We start from the raw sequence: 14,776 nt of genomic DNA on the forward strand, positions 1-14,776 counted from the left end.
GGCGGGGCTTTATTTTGCCCTTTCTGATTGGTTTGTCGTAAGTTGGGCCTGGAGGGCAGGGCTAAAGATGCCTGGTCATTGGACAGTGAGCATAGTCCCACCTCTTTTGTGTTGCTGACATCATGCGGTGACGAGTTGTTGTCGAGGGGGAGGAACTTCACGATTTTGTTTCAAGATTTCAAGTGCAAATGAATTAAAAAAGAATGGTGTGCACGGATAAATCATTTATAATAATCACTGCAACACTGTGTAAAAGTATTTTTCAACATGTTACGACACAGACCTGTTACACAAAGAAAAAATCTCCTTCATGAATATGTTGCATCACCAGTTCCACATAACATGATAATTGATCTTCTTAAATAAATCAGCTTTGATCTGTACAATAACGCTAAAAAACGATGATCTGAAGACTGACGATAGAATTCAAAGGCTTTATTCAAAGATCCACACATTTACTTTTACATGAATAGGCTGGTGCATTTAAAACCACAGGAATGACGTGTTTTTACAGTTTAGTTCAATCTAAAAAACCTCCTTGTCGTGTGTTGTTGTGAGTAGTTCGCTGATCGCCTACAGGACTACAGTAATGAATGAACGAGCATCAGATTGAGCCTCGACTACACGCAGGCTCTTATTTTTAGTCACCGGACAGGACAGGACAGCGCTGGACGCGTGTCGTGCGGTCTCTCCTCAAACGCCTTCGACAGGAGCCTGACGGGTCAGTGAACGCGTGCACGAGACAAACGCGCGTTATCGTGAGCGTTCGTGCGAATGTTTCAGCGCAAAACTTTCGTTATTGTCATGATGAAGCGCGACGGCTTCGCGCATGCGCACTGCAGTCCGCCTGGCCAATTTCTCAGTACTCGTGGGAGAATTTGGGTAAGAAACAGACAATTTAAAACAATCGCAGCGCAGAGTAAACTGTCCGTGACGCGTTTTATGCTTTATAATACGCCGCTACGCGACGCGTTAGACTTTCGCGAGGGGTTTAATAATAACGAAAGTTAGATATAAAGTAGAAAACGCCTGGACGTGTCATCAATAACAGCAGGAAGAGAGAGAGAGAGAGAGAGAGAGAAGGGGAGAGAGGGGCAAAGAGAGTATATGAAATAAAGAATAACGCGCATTAATGACACGGCAAATACACGCAAGCGATAAAACGGCTTAAAGTGCACGCGTGCGTGTGACGGCAGCAATAAAGCACGTTTCTATTTCCACGAGCTTTTGTATAATAATGCATTCGCTTCTGTATGTAGGAAACGACAGGAACTGACCGTGCGAAACAAAACATCTCTCGATCTGATCTCACTGCCGCGATCTGATCCATCATTCACTCGACTCTGTCTGATTTATCACTTATTATGACGAGCACTTATTATCAGGCCTGTGTCTTTGAATTATATAGAGAATATAATTCCTCCTCCGCCATCTTGAGAAACTGCCTTTAAAACACATTAAAGAAAAGTCTGATGTTTGATATTAGATCGGACTTTAATGCTTCACACTGCGTTCTCTGACATCTGTGATCACATTTCACCGTCGCGGATATTTAATGAACAATAGCAGTCGAGCTGATTCATTTCACCTCATTCATTATAAACTCTTTAAATGTCAAACATCAGCGAAAACGTGAACGATATATTCCTATATAAACCCCGATGCGTGTATCATACGTGGTGTGAATTCAAGGTTGTTTATTTGATCATCATCGACGCCTATAAATATAAAACTGATGTTTAAAAACATCATATATGCGTTGACGTATAACAGTTTAAATACTAAAGTTATCTTCACTTGAGAGGTGATTGTTGGTCATCGTTCAGCAGATCAACTAGAAAATAATATAAGATAAACACAAATAGCAACAGCGGCTAAAATGAACACGGAGGCAGACGCGAGACAAATATAAACTCTCAATTCAGTATTTAATGCAGGATTATGTCAACGTGAAACCCAACGTGCGATCCGTTATTAAACGTCATAATAAATGACAATATTGTGATGATTTCATTGTTGATTAGAAGCTGAAAGTTTGCAGCGCAGTGAATGAGATCGAGTGACGTCAGCGCCCTCTGCCGACAGCGCTCGGTGAATGACACACAGCCTGCAGGCCTCGTGCTTCTGCACGTCACGTTCGTTTTATGCGTGAAATATTGCGTTATAGACGTCGAAGTGTCGCATTATTTCTGAAAGAAATAAGAGCGTCATTTGTGTTTTAGGCTATATCGCACAAAAGCAAGCACAGGTCAGGTTGATGTCTAATATTATTTACTTTTTGATTTATCGCGACAAAACCAACCGGGTGAACGAACTAAACTACATTTAGCATAAATTGATTTGGGGCACATCCATGTATTATGTCATGTCAGGTAAACAGTTTTCTTTTCATTTTGGGTTGATTAAAAAAAACACATTATAGATATTAGGTTTTGTAACTAGTATACATACAAAAACAAAGATGATTTGAGTTACGTTTCTGGATGTTGTTTTAAATAATGATGCTGTATAGAGAATAAAGCTGTGCACGCGGGAAACATGGACACATTTGTGTCATTAAACAGAAAAACAAACTACACAACAAAAACAAAGTTTGTAAATGTCTGTGGAGGAGATTTTGTAGCAGAATATATGAACTAATAGATTTGGAATGAGATAGATAGATAGAGAGAGAGAGAGAGAGAGAGAGAGAGAGAGAGAGATGGATAGATAGATAGATAGATAGATAGATAGTTCTTTTGGACACATTGATGTAGAGGAACATACGCACACAGAGGTGTTAACAGATGTAAATGTGTGGGGTTTAATACGGTGTTTCAGATTAGTTGTGCGGCGAGTGTGATGGAGGCATCAGGCCCAAGTGCGACCGCTCCAGAGTTTGACGTGTACGGGGCGATGGAATGGACGGACGGGGTGGGAACACTGCCTGGTAGCGAACTCAAGGTTGGGAAATAAGTCCCGCCTTTTAGTATACAAACACAAAGCTGTGATTCAGTCTAAAGGAAATATTGACAATGTGTAAAGTCTGTGGTGTGTGTGAATGTCGGTTGTGTATCAGTGCAGATCATGTGTGTGTGTGTGTGTTATTTGTGTTGGTCAGTTCCGGGTGAATGAGTTTGGCGTTCTGGAGGTCACAACAGATGAGATGGATGAGGAGAGGGGCAGAAGAGCTCACGCCACCACCACATGGACCGTTCCCACTGCACAAGAGGGTAAAACACATCCCAATAATCTCATGTTAGCTTTACATTCATGAACCGACACTTCACCGTAGAAACTGAATGACACTTCCATTGGGTGTAAAGATGTACCTTAGAAAAGCTTGTGCACAGTAAGAGTTGATAAATCAGGGTTGCACTTTAAAATGAAATGACATTGTCATGTTGTATGTTTGTTTATGGTGTAACATAAGTCTTTCTGATTCGCAGCTCTTCCTGAGGGGTCCGTCTCAAAGGACGAGTCGTCCTGGGCCCAGAGAGGCCTGGTGTGTGTCCGCTGTAACAGGAAGGGCTCTGTGGTGGACTTCCTGTCTGACCGTCTTCACTGCAGTGAGCGCTGTCTGCAGCAAACACAGCAGGAGTGAGTACTGAACAAAACTGGATCATACTGTATGGTACTGAATCATAATACACCACACCACATGATACTATTGCATTATTATGTGATACTGCACAACACTGCACGGTGCTGTACAATATGGCACAATACTGGGATAGGCATACCGTACCGCATCATACCGCACGATACCGCGTAACACTGCATGATAGGCATACCGTACCGCATCATACCGCACGATACCGTGCAATACTGTATGGTAGGCATACCGTACCGCATCATACAGCACGATACCGTGTAATACTGTATGATAGGCATACCGCACCGCATCATACCGCACGATACCGTGCCATACTGTACGATAGGCATACCGTACCGCACGATACCGTGTAATACTGTATGATAGGCATACCGCACCGCATCATACCGCACGATACCGTGTAATACTGTATGATAGGCATACCGCACAGCATCATACCGCACGATACCGTGTAATACTGTATGATAGGCATACCGCACCGCATCATACAGCACGATACAGTGTAATACTGTATGATAGGCATACCGCACAGCATCATACCGCACGATACCGTGTAATACTGTATGATAGGCATACCGCACCGCATCATACCGCACGATACAGTGTCATACTGTATGATAGGCATACCGTACCGCATCACACCGCACGATACCGTGTAATACTGTATGATAGGCATACCGTACCGCATCATACCGCACGATACCATGTCATACTGTATGATAGGCATACCGTTCCGCATCATACCGCACGATACAGTGTCATACTGTATGATAGGCATACCGCACCGCATCATACCGCACGATACCATGTCATACTGTATGATAGGCATACCGTACCGCATCATACCGCACGATACCGTGTAATACTGTATGATAGGCATACCGCACCGCATCATACAGCACGATACCGTGTAATACTGTATGATAGGCATACCGCACCGCATCATACCGCACGATACAGTGTCATACTGTATGATAGGCATACCGTACCGCATCATACCGCACGATACAGTGTCATACTGTATGATAGGCATACCGTACCGCATCACACCGCACGATACCGTGTAATACTGTATGATAGGCATACCGTACCGCATCATACAGCACGATACAGTGTCATACTGTATGATAGGCATACCGTACCGCATCATACAGCACGATACAGTGTCATACTGTATGATAGGCATACCGTACCGCATCATACCGCACGATACCATGTAACACTGTATGGTAGGCATACCGTACCGCATCACACCGCACGATACCGTGTCATACTGTATGATAGGCATACCGCACCGCATCATACCGCATCATACCGCGTAACACTGTATGATAGGCATACCGTACCGCATCATACAGCACGATACCGTGTAATACTGTATGATAGGCATACCGTACCGCCTCACACAGCACGATACCGTGTAATACTGTATGATAGGCATACCGTACCGCATCATACAGCACGATACCGTGTCATACTGTATGATAGGCATACCGCACCGCATCATACCGCACGATACCATGTAACACTGTATGGTAGGCATACCGTACCGCATCATACCGCAAGATACCGTGTCATACTGTATGATAGGCATACCGCACCGCATCATACCGCACGATACCATGTAACACTGTATGATAGGCATACCGCACCGTATCATACCGCACGATACCGTGTCATACTGTATGATAGGCATACCGTACCGCATCATACCGCACGATACCATGTAACACTGTATGGTAGGCATACCGTACCGCATCATACCGCAAGATACCGTGTCATACTGTATGATAGGCATACCGCACCGCATCATACCGCACGATACCATGTAACACTGTATGATAGGCATACCGTACCGCATCATACCGCAAGATACCGTGTCATACTGTATGATAGGCATACCGCACCGCATCATACCGCACGATACCATGTAACACTGTATGATAGGCATACCGCACCGTATCATACAGCACGATACCATGTAATACTGTATGATAGGCATACCGCACCGCATCATACCGCACGATACCGTGTAATACTGTATGATAGGCATACCGTACCGCCTCACACAGCACGATACTGTGTAATACTGTATGATAGGCATACCGCACCGTATCATACAGCACGATACCATGTAATACTGTATGATAGGCATACCGCACCGCATCATACCGCACGATACCGTGTAATACTGTATGATAGGCATACCGTACCGCCTCACACAGCACGATACTGTGTAATACTGTATGATAGGCATACCGTACCGCATCATACCGCAAGATACCGTGTCATACTGTATGATAGGCATACCGCACCGCATCATACCGCACGATACCATGTAATACTGTATGATAGGCATACCGCACCGCATCATACCGCACGATACCGTGTAATACTGTATGATAGGCATACCGCACCGCATCATACAGCACGATACCATGTAATACTGTATGATAGGCATACCGTACCGCCTCACACAGCACGATACCGTGACACACTGTATGATAGGCATACCGTACCGCATCATACCGCACGATACAGTGTCATACTGTATGATAGGCCTACCGTACCGCATCACACCGCACGATACCATGTAACACTGTATGATTGGAATACCGCACAGCATCATACCGCACGATACCGTGTAACACTGTACGATAGGCATACCGTACCGCCTCACACAGCACGATACCGTGACACACTGTATGATAGGCATACCGTACCGCATCATACAGCACGATACAGTGTAATACTGTATGATAGGCATACCGCACCGCATCATACAGCACGATACCGTGTAATACTGTATGATAGGCATACCGCACCGCATCATACCGCACGATACCGTGTAATACTGTATGATAGGCATACCGTACCGCATCATACCGCACGATACCGTGTAATACTGTATGATAGGCATACCGCACCGCATCATACCGCACGATACCGTGACACACTGTATGATAGGCCTACCGTACCGCATCACACCGCACGATACCATGTAACACTGTATGATTGGAATACCGCACAGCATCATACCGCACGATACCGCGACACACTGTATGATAGGCATACCGTACCGCCTCACACAGCACGATACCGTGACACACTGTATGATAGGCATACCGCACCGCATCATACAGCACGAAACCGTGTAATACTGTATGATAGGCATACCGCACCGCATCATACCGCACGATACCGTGTAATACTGTATGATAGGCATACCGCACCGCATCATACCGCACGATACCGTGTAATACTGTATGATAGGCATACCGTACCGCATCATACCGCACGATACCGTGTAATACTGTATGATAGGCATACCGCACCGCATCATACCGCACGATACCGTGACACACTGTATGATAGGCATACCGTACCGCATCATACCGCACGATACCATGTAATACTGTATGATAGGCATACCATACCGCATCATACCGCACGATACCGTGTCATACTGTATGATAGGCATACCGTACCGCATCACACCGCACGATACCATGTAACACTGTATGATAGGCATACCGTACCGAACGATACCATGTAATACTGTATGTTGCTCTTATCATAATGCCATACATTATGACGCAATATTTGGTGATACTGTACAATATTTTAAAACTGCTTAATACTGTACAGCCCTGTATCATACTGTACAATGGTGTTGTCTACTGCACAATGTTGTACATTACATTATGTGATACTGCACAACACTGCAAAATACTGCACCACTGTATAATGCTACACAGCACTGTACAATATTGCACAATACCGCATCATACTGTACAATACTGTGTCATACTGAATGATAATGCTGTAGTCTACATTACTATACAATACTAGGCACTACTGCACAACACTGCAATTCACTGTTCAAAACTGTCCAATACTGCATGATACAACACGGTACTGCACAAATCTGTGTAATACTGCAGCGTGCAGCTAATTTCTACACAATTCTGAGTGATGCTGCACACTTCTGTCCGTGAAGGGCAGTGTCGCACATTCAGTGCAGTCAGTGTGTCGCTGTCACTGAAAACACTCCTTTCATCTTCAAATAATTTTTAGCATGTAACTCACCCTGTACTGTTTGGGTTCTGGACAGAAAGAATATCTTCAATTAAAAAGTGTCTAATCATTGTGTTAAAAGAGAGACCAGAGTCCCAAGTGTTCCTTCAAAGAGTGTGTAGTGTGACACTTATATATTTTCAGATATCATGAATAGTAATGAGTTGCAAAATCTCTGGTAATTATATGAAGTTGTTATAGTTTCACATGAGTATATTTGAGCATTATCAGAGATAAATCTTATTCTCTGCTCACAGAGAGCTGAAGAGAGAAACATCCAGAGCAAATGGAGAGATGTCTGGAAGAAAGCGTCCTCGCCCGGCGGCGTCTGAAGATGTGGAGAGCTCAGTGGAGGCTGCTGAGGAAGACGATGACGATTATGTTAGTTTTCTTTCTAATGTTTTAACACAAACCAATATAAAGATTGTCTGTGTTTACTCTGATGGTGGTGTGACGTGTGTGTTTGTCACAGGAGGAGAAAGAAAGCAGGCGGCCGGCGCGCGGAGCTGCGAGAGGTCGCAGGAAACGCAGAGGAGACGCAGCTCTGCTCAGATACAGTGAGCGTCACACACACAAACACGTGCGCAGGTGAGAGTCACGTGACCTCTGACACCTCTCAATGTTTCCCATAATGCAGCGGTTCCGTACGGAGGTAAGAAGAAGGTTTGGTGTTGGGCTTCATACCTGGAGCAGGAGAGAGCCATCGCGGCCCCCACCAAACTCTTTAAAGAGGTGACATCACATCACAACACGTTAACACACATACACAGAAAACACTTTTGTTGACCAATCAGAGTACACATTAAACAAATCACAGCGATTCAGCATAACGTCATCATATTCACAGTTCCCACATGATTCATTTATTTTACTCTCAGTCATGATAATAATGATATGAATCGTGTGTGTGTGTGCGCAGTATCAGGCTTTACCGCAGTGTAAGAATGGCTTTAGGGTGGGCATGAGGTTGGAGGGGATTGACCCTGAACATCCGTCCATGTACTGCGTTCTCTCCGTCGCTGAGGTATGTAACACTTGACATCAAATCAATCCAATTCATCTAAAAATGAAATGTTGAATAAATAGATCATCTGGTTGGTTGTAATTCGGTATGAATGCATCTTCACAGGGTTAAGACCCCACAAAAACATGATCAGTTTACTATAGTTATAACTGCTATAACATACAGTTCACTAACCTACAGCAGTTTCACATGTGGTTCTGGTGAATGTAATACAATCAAACATATATTCTATTTGTCATCATTGAACTATTTAAATATGGAAGTAAATTAGTTTTGTGTTAAGCTACAGTATGTCAAAATGTTAGATTTAGTCGAAGGGTACAATACCACTCCTGTCCACCGGGGGAAGCAGCCCACAGTATGAACAGTGACTATAACATGTACAGGCAGGGTCACAGAATCAGTAAACTTGACGCATGCTGTCACATATCAATCGTTCACAAACGGACATCGTAATGAACTGTGACCTGTATGAGAATGTTCTAGAATAAATCAGAAGAGTTGACGTGTGATTCTTTACAGGTCTCAGGACATCGAATCAGACTGCACTTTGATAAGTATTCAGACTGCTATGACTTCTGGGTAAACTGTAACTCTCCAGACATTCACCCAGTGGGATGGTGTGAGAAAACCGGACACAAGTTACATCCACCTAAAGGCAAGAGACCCTCCGGAGTATTTTGAGTATAGATCCTAGTGTGTGTTTCAGAGTACTGTCCCTTTGAGCTTGAACGTGCCCCAGATGTTCAGTGTTTAAAGGAACAGTTCACGCAAAGATCTCAATTCTGTCTTGAATGACTCACTCTCTTGTTGTTTCAAACATGTTTAAATGTCTTTGTTTGCTTGAGCACAGAGACCCCATTGACTACCACAGCAGGAAAAAAGTTTGCTGTCCTACATTCTTCAAAATATCTTCTTTTGTGTTCAACAGGACAAAGACATTTATGGATCAATGACGTATAATGACCACCTATCACGTGGTGCAACCAATAGATATACAAAATATGCTTAAGTGAATGGCATTTTAAAAACATTTATATCAGTTGTATGCGTTTTGTTTTGTTAATTTTAGAAGACATTGAATTTTAGATAGAACAAATATATGAGTTGATTACTTAGAAAACCCAAAGAAATGGAGTGTCCAGGATATCTGATTGAAAACCTTCATCATCATCATTTTTAAGAACGGGCACATAAATGAGACGCTTCATCTCTAGTGACTTTCTCTGTCTTTATATTTAGGTCAGAACAGAATGTGATTTGTTTTTTCAATATTGTCTCTTTTGTCTGTGTTTGTAGGGATGACGGACGAGGAGTTTAGCTGGTCATCTTACATTAAAGTCAATAAAATCCAGACGGCACCCAAAGCTCTATTTCAGAATCAGAATATGGTGAGTTCCTCTCGTGTCCTCTGGGTGGAGCTGTTGCACATCACTGAATCACTACAGACCATAGCACAGTTCACTTCAGTACCGTCACAGACTGACACAAAACAGTCAGTAGTAAATCCTTTTTCTCTGGAATCACTAACACTAGTGAATCATACAGAATAACATCAGAAGTCATTCATGAGGAAATGTAATCATACACTATGTGTTGAGGATTAAAGTAACGAATTTCCAAGTGAAATGGAATTTTGAAAGAGAAAAATCATGGACGTGGCTTTCGTCTTTCTCCACCATTTGATTGGATGTATTATAACAACTATTAGCTTTTGAAATGGAACTGACAGTTGAAGGGGAGGAGTTATTGGATGCTCCGCCCAAGCCGTCTAACATAATTTAGCATTTTCAGATTTTAACTGACGATTATGAGGACATGCTGATTTTAAAAAGAGAATGAACCACATTGATAAACTGTTTACAATAAACACTGCAACATTTCATGAAAAAGTAGACACTGTCGTTTAAAATTTCACTGGGACTTTAATATTTAGATTAAATCTCAGTAGTTACTGGTTTTTGGATACGATCATGTATTCACATGTGTTATTCTGCAGACGGTGACGCCATCCGGCTTTAGAGTCGGTATGAAGTTGGAGGCCATCGACAAGAAGAATCCATCATTCATCTGTGTTGCCACGGTTACTGACATGGTGGACAGCAGATTCCTGGTGCACTTGGACAACTGGGATGAAACTTATGACTACTGGTAATATTAAACAGTACTGAGTGCTAATAATAATTATTATATGTAATAATATATCCTATACATTGGAATGAAATTTCAATTATCTAATTGGTGACATTTTACAGTGAAGGTGTATTTGTAAACATTAGTAAAACAACAACGAATTTTAATGTCAGTAATGTTAACAAATGCAACCTGTGATATTAAATATGTTAGGAAATGTTAAAATGAAGGTTACTAGGATTGGTATGTGAATGCTTTAGATGTATTGTTCATTGTTAGTTTACATCTGTTCATTTGGCACACACTTTTATCCAAAGCAACTTACAAGTAGGAGAGCATATGAACATTTAGTCAACATGCTAAACAGAAGCGTTAGTTTCCAAAGCCATGCTGCTAGAGGATTAAAGCTGCAGTGAGCAAAGGACAGAATGAACACCTTCTTTTGACACAAGACAGTTATTGCTCAGTCAAGTAAATACGGAACAGGTATGTTTTGATGTGTTTTTGAAGGTTGTGAAGGTTGCTGCAATCGAATGAGTAAAGGTTTTTGCAAGCGATTTGGTGGCTCGCTGTGATGGAACAACCAGCGGTCGCTCATGTTCAGACCGAAGATGACGGGAGAGGATCTAGACCTGTTGTTCACGTGGTTAACTCATGAAGAATGTCACTGGAAGTGTTTACTGGGAATGACTCAGTTTCAACAATGTTCTCATTGTATTCTCTGTGCTTTTATCATCTGATGAATGAATCACGAGCCACGGCGTTCACAGAGGACCGTACACAACACAAACACTCCTCTGAAATGACCGTTCATCTGAACATCTTCTCCAGTTTCATCTTTTTTTCATCAATTGAAGTTTCCTACATCCATATTCTGATTGAATAATGAAGCGCTGTAAACGCTGTTGTCTCCTGTAAATCATTATATTATGTGTCTGTGTGAATGAATCACGTGCCATTGACTGTGTGTTCGTGTGTGTTTCTTGATTTGTGCAGGTGTGATGCCACCAGTCCGTATATTCATCCAATCGGATGGTGTGAGGAGAATGACAGGACCCTCACGACTCCTCCAGGTGAAATTCATTTCCTCCTCCGTTTCTCCAGAACTCCCGTTTAAATGTGATTTGTTATGCCGTCAGTCGCCTCAGAAAGAATCTCACTCTATAAAGCTCGGATGTAAGTACAAACGTGCGATATCAGCTCTGAATGATTTCTTTCAAACAATGAAAACTCACATCTGTTCTACACATCCAACCTCGCCAAACACACACATAAGGAAAAGACAGAGAAATGATCATATCTTTAATAAGGACTTATAAGTTGAGTTGTCAGTCTGATTTGACATCAGGACTTGAAGAGAAGTATGTGTAAAGTCACCTGCAGTTTAAACAGAGATGGTGACAGAGAGGCAAAAGTTATGAATTGCAGTTTTATTATACTGTAGAAGAAACATAAACAGGCATAAAAAGAACAAAATGAATGTGAACATCATCTGAAAAGCAGTTAGGGCTCTCATGATTATGAAATTTGGCTGACAGTTAATTGCCATTAAATAATTGTGCTTATGACGATTAATTGTCTATTAAATAATTGCGATTATGACGCTTAATTGTCTATTTAATAATAGCGCTTACAACGATTTTTTTCCATTTTGGCGGCGTCGCTACAATATTTAGAAACTTTCTTACTGTATCTCAGAGAACAGAGCATAAATTTAAATCATTTGAAGTGCTTGCGTTGAACATAATTATTCCTAACAAAAGTAAAAACCTTTGCTTTCTTTTACATTGGCTACGGTGTATAGACCCCCTGGTCCCTATACTGATTTTCTGAAAGAGTTTGCGGACTTCCTATCGGATCTATTGGTTAACATTGATAAAATACTAATTGTCTGAGATTTTAATATCCACGTAGATAGCGCTAACGATGCATTAGCACTGGCGTTTACAGAACTACTACAATCTTTTGGGGTAATACGACACATTAAAGGACCCACTCATCGATTGAATCATACACTAGACCTGATTATATCTCACGGAGCCGATCTAACCAATGTAGATATTATGCCTCAAAGCGACGATGTCACCGATCACTATCTTATAACGGGTACTTTGCGCACGTCTGGAATCTCGTTATCGACAGGGTAGAACAATCACCTCCGCTACTAAAGATAGTTTCACAAAGATCTTGCCAGATCTGACTCCTTTAATAACCATACCAATAAATAAAGAATCGCTCGATGTCACGACCAGGAAATTGGGCACTATTTTCTCTAATACATTAGAAGCTGTTGCACCTACGAAGTCAAAAAAGATTAACACCATGGTACAATAGCACCACTCGCGCCCTTAAAAGAGAAACACGCAAACTAGAGCGCAAATGGATAAAATCTCAATTAGAAGTCTTTAAAATGGCGTGGAAAGAGAGTGCAAATTGTTATAAAAAGGCACTAAAAGCAGCAAAGGCTGAGCACCTTCATAACCTCATAGAAACCAACAAAAACAATCCAAGGTTTCTATTTAGCACAGTCGCTAAATTAACAAATAAACAGACACCACCTGACCTGGCTATTCCACCGCACCTCGGTAGCAATGATTTCATGACATTTTTTACAGGGAAAATCGAAAACATTCGCGACAAAATAGCAAAAACTCAACCTCCAAATCTGTCCTATGAATTAGCACCAACCATCGCTCCAAAACAAAGGCTCCAGCGTTTTTCACCTATGAAACAGGAAGATTTAATTAAAGTTATTGCAACATCTAAACCTACAACTTGCTTATTAGACCCCATACCAACTAAATTATTAAAAGAGTTACTACCTGTTGCAATTGAGCCCATTTATAACATTATCAACTCGTCAATTAATCTAGGCCATGTCCCAGGTCCCTTTAAGATGGCCGTCATTAAGCCTCTAATCAAGAAACCAAACTCTCTAAGATCTCAAAACGCACGACTCCTGATAACACCTAGAATAACTAAATCCACCAAAGGGGGTCGAGCTTTCTCATACGTAGCACCTAAACTCTGGAATAGACTTCCTGATATTATTCCAGGATCAGACACACTCGCACAATTTAAATCTAGATTAAAGACACAAGCATTCACTTCATGCAAAATATGCTAAATAAACCACCAGGAGATGCTGACATTAGATATTATTTACTAGAATAATTGGATTTATTATATAAAACACCATGTAGTGTGTTTTACCCTTTCTTGTTTTTTTTTTTAAAGCTGCTTTGGAACAATGCAAATTGTGAAAAGCGCTATATAAATAAAATTGAATTGAAATTGAATTTAATAATTGCGGTTATGGCGTTTATTTATCTATTCTGTAATTGCAATTTTGGCTATTAATTGTCTATTAAATAAATGTGATTATGACGCTGAATTGTCCATTTTATAATTGCGGTTATGGCAATTAATTGTCTATTAAATAATCACGGTTATGAAGATAAATTTTCTATTTATATAAATTGCCTTTACTGCGATTATTTGTCTATTCTGTAATTGCAATTATGGCAATTAATTGTCTTTTTTAAGTTTTTGACAATATCATGAATACAAATAATTCATTTATTCAACCAAGAAAATATATCCTTTATAAATTGTGTAATTTTGTTATATTTTGTTATATATTGACTATAGAGTGACCTTTACAGAAAACTATAGATGTGGATGGTGTCAGATGTGTAAATGCAGCAAGTCTGAAATTACAGTAATAAAACAAATCAACACAAAGCTGATATAACTAATGATGTAGAAATGCCATTTGAACGCAACAGTGAGTGCATATCAAGGAGAGTGGATGTAAGATCACCCTTGTTTTCTGAGGATTCCCAATAATTGTGGTTATCTGAAATAATTGCGATGAGGTGATGATTTCATTATTGGGACAGGCCTTAAAGCAGCACATTGAGATGTACACAACATCAGCTCATATG

At 41.2% G+C, this 14,776-nt stretch overlaps 1 protein-coding gene across 8 annotated transcripts in view; it reads left to right on the forward strand.

The window, feature by feature from the left end:
• Nucleotides 1-369: 369 nt before the first annotated feature.
• l3mbtl3 (L3MBTL histone methyl-lysine binding protein 3) overlaps nucleotides 370-14,776 on the forward strand; it is a 29,719-nt gene continuing 15,312 nt past the window's right edge. For 2 of the 8 annotated variants that reach the window (XM_079474938.1, XM_079474939.1), the window contains exons 1-11: nucleotides 667-882; nucleotides 3,101-3,212; nucleotides 3,429-3,579; nucleotides 7,930-8,053; nucleotides 8,145-8,229; nucleotides 8,310-8,404; nucleotides 8,592-8,696; nucleotides 9,219-9,354; nucleotides 9,996-10,087; nucleotides 10,696-10,847; nucleotides 11,826-11,902. In XM_079474938.1, coding sequence (XP_079331064.1) covers nucleotides 775-882; nucleotides 3,101-3,212; nucleotides 3,429-3,579; nucleotides 7,930-8,053; nucleotides 8,145-8,229; nucleotides 8,310-8,404; nucleotides 8,592-8,696; nucleotides 9,219-9,354; nucleotides 9,996-10,087; nucleotides 10,696-10,847; nucleotides 11,826-11,902 — 1,237 coding nt within the window. In that variant the 5' untranslated portion in view covers nucleotides 667-774. Of the gene's footprint in view, nucleotides 883-2,051; nucleotides 2,373-2,820; nucleotides 2,944-3,100; nucleotides 3,213-3,428; nucleotides 3,580-7,929; nucleotides 8,054-8,144; nucleotides 8,230-8,309; nucleotides 8,405-8,591; nucleotides 8,697-9,218; nucleotides 9,355-9,995; nucleotides 10,088-10,695; nucleotides 10,848-11,825; nucleotides 11,903-14,776 lie in introns of those variants that run through there. The other 6 variants (XM_079474936.1, XM_079474935.1, XM_079474937.1 and 3 more) reach the window with 6 other exon arrangements.

The sequence above is a fragment of the Barbatula barbatula genome (assembly GCF_947034865.1).
Source record: "Barbatula barbatula genome assembly, chromosome: 15".
NCBI lineage: Eukaryota > Metazoa > Chordata > Actinopteri > Cypriniformes > Nemacheilidae > Barbatula > Barbatula barbatula.